The sequence below is a fragment of the Drosophila guanche genome, unplaced genomic scaffold (genome assembly GCF_900245975.1).
Source record: "Drosophila guanche unplaced genomic scaffold, DGUA_6, whole genome shotgun sequence".
Classification (NCBI taxonomy): Eukaryota; Metazoa; Arthropoda; class Insecta; order Diptera; family Drosophilidae; genus Drosophila; species Drosophila guanche.
The window spans coordinates 3317586-3327021 of record NW_022995753.1 but is presented as its reverse complement, the minus strand read 5'-3'; the positions used below and the strand labels follow the sequence as shown (position 1 = coordinate 3327021).

Here is a 9436-nt window from a genome sequence, read left to right as displayed (position 1 = left end):
CCTCTCTTGTCCTCGTCTTCGCTCCATAAATTTGCACATTGATCGCCCTGTGGCCATGCCGTCGACTGCGCTGCTTCACTGCTACACATGTACATAGGTACATAAGTATGTATGTATGTATATGTATTTAATTCGATAACAGTGCAACGGTAGCGGGAGTTCTGTTCGAAGGATTTTTACCCAACTCAGCGTAACTCCCTTGCTGGTCCTTTTACTCACTTTGTCTCTTCCATTTGCCCGTCCTGCCTACCGCATTCCACTCTCTCAAGTGCAGTGAAATAGTTGTGAAACACTTTGCCAAAGATGAAAGATAAATCCAAAAAGAAAATGGCAGCAGCAGCAGAGGCAACTTTCAAGTCCGAATAATTTTTGCATATTACCGAAAGTTTTCGACTTTAAGGCAGACGCCGAGCCGATGCCGATTGAGGAGAGTAGTTTAAAGAGAGAGAGTGGCAGCAGTGGCAACGGAGTAGTTTGAAGAGAAGAGGAAGTAGCTTGAGGAGAGGAACATATTGAGGAGCGGTGCCGTTTGGTGAGAGGAACGGCAGACCAGCATCGGTCACTCTCCTCCTCTCTTTCGAACTGTTTGCATTATTGTTGGTATTTAAAACGCTTGATTGAGCAACAACTAATCCAAGGTGTATATTAATACAAGGTGGGGGATAACGGAATGTACATTTATATACATATATGACATTTGACACTTTCTAACCGCTCTCATTATAGCGTTCACACCCACAAACACGCACTACAAAATATAAGACTAGAATAATAGTAAACATCTCCCCTCGGCTCAGCTCACCACTCTTCATCTACACCTTGCACTAACCAGGCGCTGTGCATCATTTAAATGTCTAGAGCTCACCCGCAAACACCAGTCACCGACCAACGCCGCACTCTGACCGCAGCATTGTTCAAAGTGAAAAGGGGGAGGAGAAAGCAAGGAGGCAGAAAGAGAGAATTCCTCAAGCATCCGGCCTGCCACATTCAATAATTAAGTGCGAATCTTGATATTCTGGAGCTGGAGCTGGAGCCGTCGCTTTCGCTGCTCCTGCTTCTCCTTTTCTCTGAGTTTCTCTGCTGCTGTTTCTGCTGTCTGCATTTATCCCTTTCCCACGCTTAAGCTCTTGTTTTTTCTTTCTTTCTTTTGCATTCGCTTCGTTTTGATTAAATTAAAAAGTTACCGCAGTCACACTCCTCCACACCGCTACAGACACAAGCAAACAAACAAACACAAAAACAAAGCCAAAGTGAATTCTTTTCTTTTCTTCGCTTCTTTTCGCTCTTTGCCGACCCCTCGGAACGTCATCGCATGTCCACTAATTGTCTCTTTAGCCCAGCAGCAGCAGAAGCAGTCGCGCCGTCAATTGTCTCTCACTGCCTGTTGCTGGCTACCCTTCCTCTCTCTTTCTCTCTCTTTCTCTCTTAAAACAATGCAGTTGTGGTAAAGCTAATAGATTTATCATGAATCGTTTCACAGTCCGTTAACGTCATTCTGTCGCCCTATTGTCTTCCAGGTGTCTGTAGCGACACTTTCAGCAGTGGCAGCGACAGCGGCTTCTCAATCTCTCTCTCTCTCTCTCTCTCTCTCTTAACATTTGCACTTTTATTTGCACTTGAACATCGTGAAGCGTCGATATGGCACTTAATTAATGATCAATTATTAATTACTTAATAATCGATGCATCGGAAGAGATATTCTTTCACGGCTTTCGCAGATGTTTTTTTTATTTTTAACACAAAAATAATGTAAAAAAAAAAATATAGTTTAAACATCCGAGTGCTGCCTGATCCAGTCGTTGAAATAGTAGACCCTGGCATAGCCATCGGGATAGGTGCTACCACATCCACCGACCACAAAGCCAGCAACGCCCACAACCTGATTGTTGTAGACGGCGGGGCCACCAGAGTCGCCATTGCAGGCACCGTTATTGGCCTCGTGCAAGAGGCAGAGCTCGCTCTCCACCCCAAAATCGATGAGTTCTCCGCACTTCTCGACGCTAATTGACTTGAGGGTGTTGTACTGTAGGTAGCGGGGAAGATCTCCCTGGTGCTTGAGTAGACCCCAGCCCGAAATGATGATATCGGCATCGTCGGGCGTATTGGCCGTGGGCAGATCGATAGCCTTGATGCTGTTTGAGTAGAAGAGCGGTGACTCCAGTCGGAGTAAGGCCACGTCGTTCAGGAAGTTGCCGTAGTTCTCATGAACAATGACCTCCACGACCTGGACGAGGACGCCGCCACTGAAGCGATCGTTGCTGCCTGCACGGATCGTGAAGCGGCTGGCGGCGATAGGTGTATGGAAACCGTTCGCGTCCTCATTCGTCACGCAATGGGCAGCGGTCAGGATGTAGTTGCGCGACAGGATGGAGCCCCCGCAGCTGTGGGAGCCGCCGTTACGCAGCGACACCTGATGCGGAAACTGGGCGAGGGCGGCATCCTCTCCGCCCACCACACGGCCATTGATCCAACCGGGTGCAGACTGGGCTGCTGGCAGCAGGCAGCAGCCAACAACGACGGCGATGGTCAGAGCCAAACTATTAGCGAATCGAGGCGTTACCATGTTGTCTCGCAGCACCGAACTTGGGCCGGGCCCAGCAGGGGTACCCCCTTAAATAGGGTATCACTAATCCCTAATATGTAATTATTTATGGTTGCGCCCCACTCGAGTGGAACTGTCAATAGTGGACAAGCGGCAATCTTATCAATCACCCGAGATTTATATTGGAGCTTCGTCCCGTAATCTTTTCGACTGTCAGCGAACCGATTTTATATCAAGGCTAATTTTTTTACAACTTCTGGGCATATTTTTTGTTGGGGAATTTTTCTTGGTGTAGAGTACGGGAAAACTTGCCTTAATTGGCGTTGACAGATTTATTTAGTAAGAGGTATTTTAATCTGCTTCTCTGGTTACAGTGCGTCAGTGAAGTTAACACACGCACGCCAGCCATTCATGTAAGGCGTTTTTTGTACCCACCAAATCAGTTTTTTATCTTTTTGATCTAATTAAAATAATTTATGCATATTTGACTCTGCCTCTGTTTGGAAGGGATTTTGGCATGCATTTCGTTTGTCGTTCGCTCTTACGTCGAAAGAGCACCGCTTACCTTTGACTGAGAGACTCCCATTATTATTATGCCATCAATCATTCTGCATTCTCTATCCATAACCCATTTTCTACTTTCTATATTTCATGGTACATTTTTGCATACATACATGCGTATTTCACTCTAAATTTGCCAATTATACGCATTGTTTGAGCGTGACCCGAATATGCACACGCACACTGAAACGGATTTATCTCTTTATATGTACATGCATTAAGATCTGTGTATTTGTTAGTGTGTGTGAAAGAAGAGTAGAGAATGCCTTTTATCGGTTTCGCTACATTGCACTATGGGGAATTTTACCACTTTTTCTGCCCAAAGACCATTCTTGAAAAGAACCTGAAATAATATATTTTTTTTACTGCGATGTGCCCGAAAAACATTGATCTTGAAATTTATGTAGTCCATAACTTAACAGAGCTTACCACTTTTAAGTTAGCACCTTTTTAATACAGGTTAAAAAAAAGGGGTTTTGCCAGAAAAAGTGGTCCAATACCCCATAGTGCATTGTCTCCCGGCCATTGTTGCGGCGGGGGTTGCCTGAATACATGGCGGAACATGTTATGACAGTCATTAAATATTTATTTAAATAAATTTATATAAGCAAACAAAAATAGGAAATTTCAATTAATTAAAAAACAGTATCAAATTTAAAAGTTTAATTTATGTAAACAATTTTTAATTGCCATTCAAGACTAACATATTAAAATACACATTAATATAAAGCAAATTAAAAAAAATTTATTAACAATTGGATACATATTTGTTTGTATATTTTAATAATGGATAATAATTGTTTTTAATTTTAATATAGTATATCAATCAGACCGTTGTGTAAAAGAATAGAATATGAAAAAGATTTCGGTCAACACTCGTGCATCTGTTTACGTATTTTTTTTTGTCTCCATAATGGCGAATGTTGTTGTTGCTGTTTTTTGGTTCTGTCGTTGGGCGCTCTCGTGAATTTTGGAAAACTTACAATATATTGGCATAATTTATACTTTAGCAGCATTTTTATCGCTGCGCTCGGCACGAAATGCACAAAATACTCGCTACAATAAACAATGGGCCGGGCCGATTCAATGTTAGTCCACACGTCCACTCCCTGCCCAACCACAGCCCTTTTTCGGTGCACTTTATGTGTCGGTCTTTGCGTCACTTTGCGCCTTTTATTTATTTACGATTTTTGCGTGAGCCTCGTTCGATATTCAGTTTTTTGTTGTTGTTTGTTTTCATTTTTTTATTATTGATTTGCAATTTATACTCACACACACAAACACTCAGCCAGATGTGTAATTTTGCTGTGTGTGTGGTGCGAATGTGTCATCATCATCACCATCACCATCATCATTATCTCCATCATCAGCATCAGCATTCTAAATGGCGTAGACAGGTTTATTCAAAAAAGGGTAATTCAATTCTTAAACTATGGGATGTACTCGTAGTACTCATTTATTTTTACATTTTTTCACATTAATCACTTGACATTAAGGTAACTTATTTATTGCTCAGACTCATTTTAAAATTACAAAATGGCTCCACCCTTCTTACGGACGCCACTGCTTGTCTTAATGTGGCTTTGGTTTTGGCTGCCTTCATTCTGTCTGTATCTATGACTGTCAAAGCCATCAATCATTTTTAGCACCATTTTTATGTAAATAATTAAAATACGAAATAATCATAAATACAAAGGATTATTCTGTTTATTTTTATTTCTTTGGTGCAGACTCGCAGAAGGATAAGATGACTGCAACGATAAAATAATGGAATTTCCAATGTTGCTCCATCCAAAAATATTCCACTGAATCACAAGATCTTCCAGAAACGTATAAAAAATGAGTACTTTCCTTCCATTCCATTCAGTGAACGGGAAGAACTCCTTCATATGTTATTTGTCAAGTGGTGATGGCTGTATTCTGTGACTTTTTGGTTCGTTAGTAATTTCAGGGGATAGATATCAAATTTTACATATGTAAGTATGTATCTGTGTGCATTCTACAATAAGAAACCAACATGCTAACTATTTTCATTGGAAAAGTTATTAAATTTCACAAAAAATAATACAGTTCTCGCAATTCTTTGGATGGATTTTTCTTTTGGCACAAATTCAACGATTTGCAAGCGGAAATAATAAACAGAAATGGCTGGACGGACACAACGGACGTCGACCCTTCAACAGCAGCATTCTTCCCTGCCTCTTTCTCTCTTTATATCACTTTCTTGCTCCCCCTTTTTTGACTGGCATTTTGTGATGTGTCATCATTTGATATCAATGTCGCATTTGGAGGGGAGAGAGCAAAGGGAAAGCAACTCTTACTCGTACGATAGATAGTTCATATCGTTATTTCATATACGTATATGGAAGTTTTTAAATCAAGTTGTAAATGGACTACAACTTTAAATACCTGCTACATACATACATTTGTATGAGAGAGATAGAGCGCGACTCATCATGCCAAAAGGGGAGACACAATGCATGTGATATGAAATGTATACTCTTCTACGCACACATCTGCATATAGGGCTATTTATATACAATAAAATAAATATCAGTCATACGCTTTTATTTAAATAAAATGAATGAATTTTATTCCGGAAAGGTTTATCGCTGAGGAAAACATTTGAAACTCCCTTTATAAAGGTTTTATTGATTCGCTGTTAAAGAGTTAAAGAATGTTAAGCCTTAAGATATTTTTCGATGCTGATAATTAATTGTAAATAGATTAATTAGAAATTAGAAGATCTTTCAAACAATTAAACAAAAATATTGCAGAACTGTTTATTTGGAATAAATTTACAAATGTCCGCTACCTGTTTATGTACATATGTATATATGTATAGGGTCGGAGAAGACAGAAGGAAAGGGACACAGTCAGACACAAAACAGAGACGGTCAGGCCTCGAATCATGGGGAGAGACAGAGTGAGGCAAACATGTTTGTAAGTACAGGATATCTGTGTGAGTGGGCGTGTGTGCCTGTGTGTGCGTGTATATATTGGGGAAGTGTCGTCGGTTGGTGCTACTTTTGCCGCAGGAAGCGGTCGCAGCTGTGGGTTTTAAAATTTCAATTCATTTCCGTTGTGCATACCGTATACGGTACGTATACGCAACAACAGTCATCCAAAAACATATACGTACACGAAACAACAGTCATACCAAACAAAAAAACATACATACACGCACACAGCAGAAACAGACAGACGCACACAGAGGAGGCACACACAAAAAAAGGGGAAAACAAAATGCGGCTAAATGGTAGACAGAACCAACAACAGGGACAGGACACAGCCATCCTGTGATTGTCGGAGGGGGGATCCTGGGCCTAGTCCTGGTGCTGGGTGCTCTGTGCTGTGTCTGGGACTGGGCAATTTATGTGCCGAAAAGGCCAAACAGAAAGCGAACCTGAGGCCTGTTACCGGATCCTCTCAACCACTCCATACCGTAACACCACATCACATCACCACTCCACCACTCCACCACTCCGCCTACACTTGTGCTGCCCCGCAGGACAAACAGTTGGTGCTGTCGAGGATTCCATTGGTAGGCGCTGGCTGGCTGGCTGGCTGGCTGGCTGGCTTGCTGGATGGTATATTTTTTATGTTTAAAATGTAAAATGCTTCAAGTCACAAAATTCAATAAATGCTCAGTGGCCAGCGCAGTGTGTCCTCGACTCACCATCGATATGGTCTCTCTATCTCTCTCTTTGTGTTGTGCGGTGCAGTGGGCGTGGCACAATGGGGTAAATTGCATAAATGTATGACAAATGAATGCGTTGAATGCAGCAACCGGCAATGGCAATGGCATTGGCAACGGCAACGGTAACAGCAGAGTGCCACACAGCAGGAGCTATTTTCGTCCAGGTGGTGGGGCATATCATGACCGGTATTGTGTGACATTGACATACACACACAAACCACACTTGGAGCAGGAGGGTCAAAGGATGCTAGAGACTGGTTAAACCGGAGGCTCGTGGTGGAGCTCATTTTAAATTAAAAGATTGATGAGAGGCTAATGAGTGCGACAACGAAAAGTTGTACGAGCACACACGCCTCGAATGGTGGGAAAATATCGAAGGAAATCGCACACGTAATGTGGGTAATATGGTCACAATGTGGTCAGTATTCTTCCATTGAACAACTGTTGAATTTTGATTGAATACTTTGATGGAATACCGCACAGAGAGACACAAAGAGTAATTGGAATTGGAAAGAACTTGCCCTACAATTACAATTACAAGCTGAGTTCTTGGAAACTCCAAATCACAAGACTTATGAAGGGAGGTCACCCTTTTTGCACTGCTATTTTATCCCATTGGACAACATTCACTAATGTTTTAGATTGGGCATAGTTCCAACTACAAACTGGGGATAATTGCTTAAAGACAACAACAACAAACAAATGACAGTCAGTCTAGCTCACGTTGAATATTCCCTCAGCCGCAGAGGCAGCATGAGGAACAGAGGCAAACAGCAAAAGCATTGAACATTTGTATTGATACCGGGTTATGGCCTTAGCCAAAGAGCAAACATATTTTTGGTCCAACAATTGGCCACGCCTAGAAATGAGTGGTGGGCCGCAACAGCTACATCCAGGAAAAGGAGCTGCAGCTGGAGTAGGAGCAACAACAGGAGGAACAACTTTGACCGCAGGATCTGTTGGGTCTCATAATTTTCCAGATTGTTTCTGTTGCATACACTTCCAAGGATATTCTCTATTTGGCAGTGAGTCTGCTTACAGGCTTTTGTAATTGTTTTGCTAACTTTGAGAGTGTCAATCACAATACAGTTGTTGGCTTAAGGGTATACCCGCTACCGGTTTGAGGATATTTCACAAATAAAAGTTTTGCCCACCAAGCGCTGAGGTTGTTGTGTGTATTTTCTGGGGAACGTGCAAAGATTTAGGAAAAGTACTTGGGCAGCCAGCCAGCTCGAACCGAGCCGAAACGGGATCGCAACGGGAGTGAAGTTGAGATAGAGAGTGCTGGGGTTTGGCTCGCGTCTCGTAGCTAGGTTTGCCGCCTTTGGGCCATGGCAATAAAGGTAACCTTCTTAATTTGTTATGACTGTCATTTTTGGGCACGTACATGGGCGCGGCTCCATTGGGCAGCTGTCTCTCCACCGACGCCTAGGCCTCCCCTGCCGTTCCTTTCCCCTCTGGCTTTTTCGCTGCCTTTCTCCTCTGCTTTTCTCCGTTTCTCTAGCTCTCTTTTTTGGCCAGCTGGCGCCTCAGGTGTTGTTGGCTCTCTGTATGAGGCATGTTTCAAAAGTTGTTGCTGCTCGTTCCAGCGGGGTGTTGCTGTTCATGTTGGTTGTTCCTGGTTGTTCAAGGGTTCTCATTGTTGTTTTTTGGTATCTATAATATTTGCATACAGTGTCGAAAAACAGCCAGGGAATGGGGATCAACAGGGGTTTTCTTTCTTCATAAACTCTACAAAGCTGAGTGCCATATAGAACTGAAACTTACAGGAAGAAATTAACATAATGATGGGATCGAAGGGCAGAAGATGCAGCGGATGGGATCTGCAAACAGCGAATAATGTGCGTTGACTTTGCACATTCAGAGATCCAAGTTTTTTTTAAGAAGCCAAATACATTCGAAAACAGTTCTGCAAAACCAAAACTCAACGCCGGCTGAATGCTTGAACTCCAGACTAGAAATAAGCTTTCCTCTTGGCCATCGATAGAAATGTCCCCAGCAGGATGTTCATTCTCAGGAGGCTGTTTCTGCCTCCTGTTTTGAGTTGCAACCCCCCGCCAGGAGTGCTGTCTACCTTGGTGCCAAGTGCTCTCTGGTCTGGTTTTTGGGCTCACGCTAAGCACACAAAAACATAATTTGTTTGCTTGTCATTTTGCCATAATACGCTGACAGCAACAAGAACAACGACGGGTAGGAGGAGCAGCAGCAGTTCGTCCAAGAAGGTGCGAGAGAGAGTAGGAAAAATGGGCAGGCGGAAAACGAAAAAGGAAAATCAAGCACAAATACTAATAAACGAGCAGCAAAGCACGGCACAGCACGGCACGGGATCGAGCACGATGATGATGAGGATACAAAAGCAAAAGAAAAACTCGCGCTCACCACTAATGTGTTTTAATTTTTCGGTCAAAAGTGTGAAGCAAACAAAGCAAGAGCCAGCTGCAAAATGCTCTTTTTAAATGCGAATTTTTAATTCTTAAAAATATAAAAAATAAATTCATTAAGAATACAATGAATATAAAATAATAAAAATGTATACGTTGCCTAAAATAAATATAAATATACATTTTCTTATACTCATTTAGTTACTTACACGATGAATAATACATTTTGGCAAAAGATGTCAGAGCATCAAA

General features: G+C 42.2%; 1 protein-coding gene across 1 annotated transcript; it reads right to left on the bottom strand.

The window, feature by feature from the left end:
- Positions 1–1692: 1692 nt before the first annotated feature.
- On the bottom strand, positions 1693–2579 carry LOC117588589 (serine protease SP24D-like). Its single transcript, XM_034279993.1, has one exon. It carries the CDS (start codon positions 2561–2563, stop codon positions 1769–1771), a length of 795 nt encoding a protein of 264 aa, XP_034135884.1. The 5' UTR covers positions 2564–2579; the 3' UTR covers positions 1693–1768.
- Positions 2580–9436: the final 6857 nt, after the last annotated feature.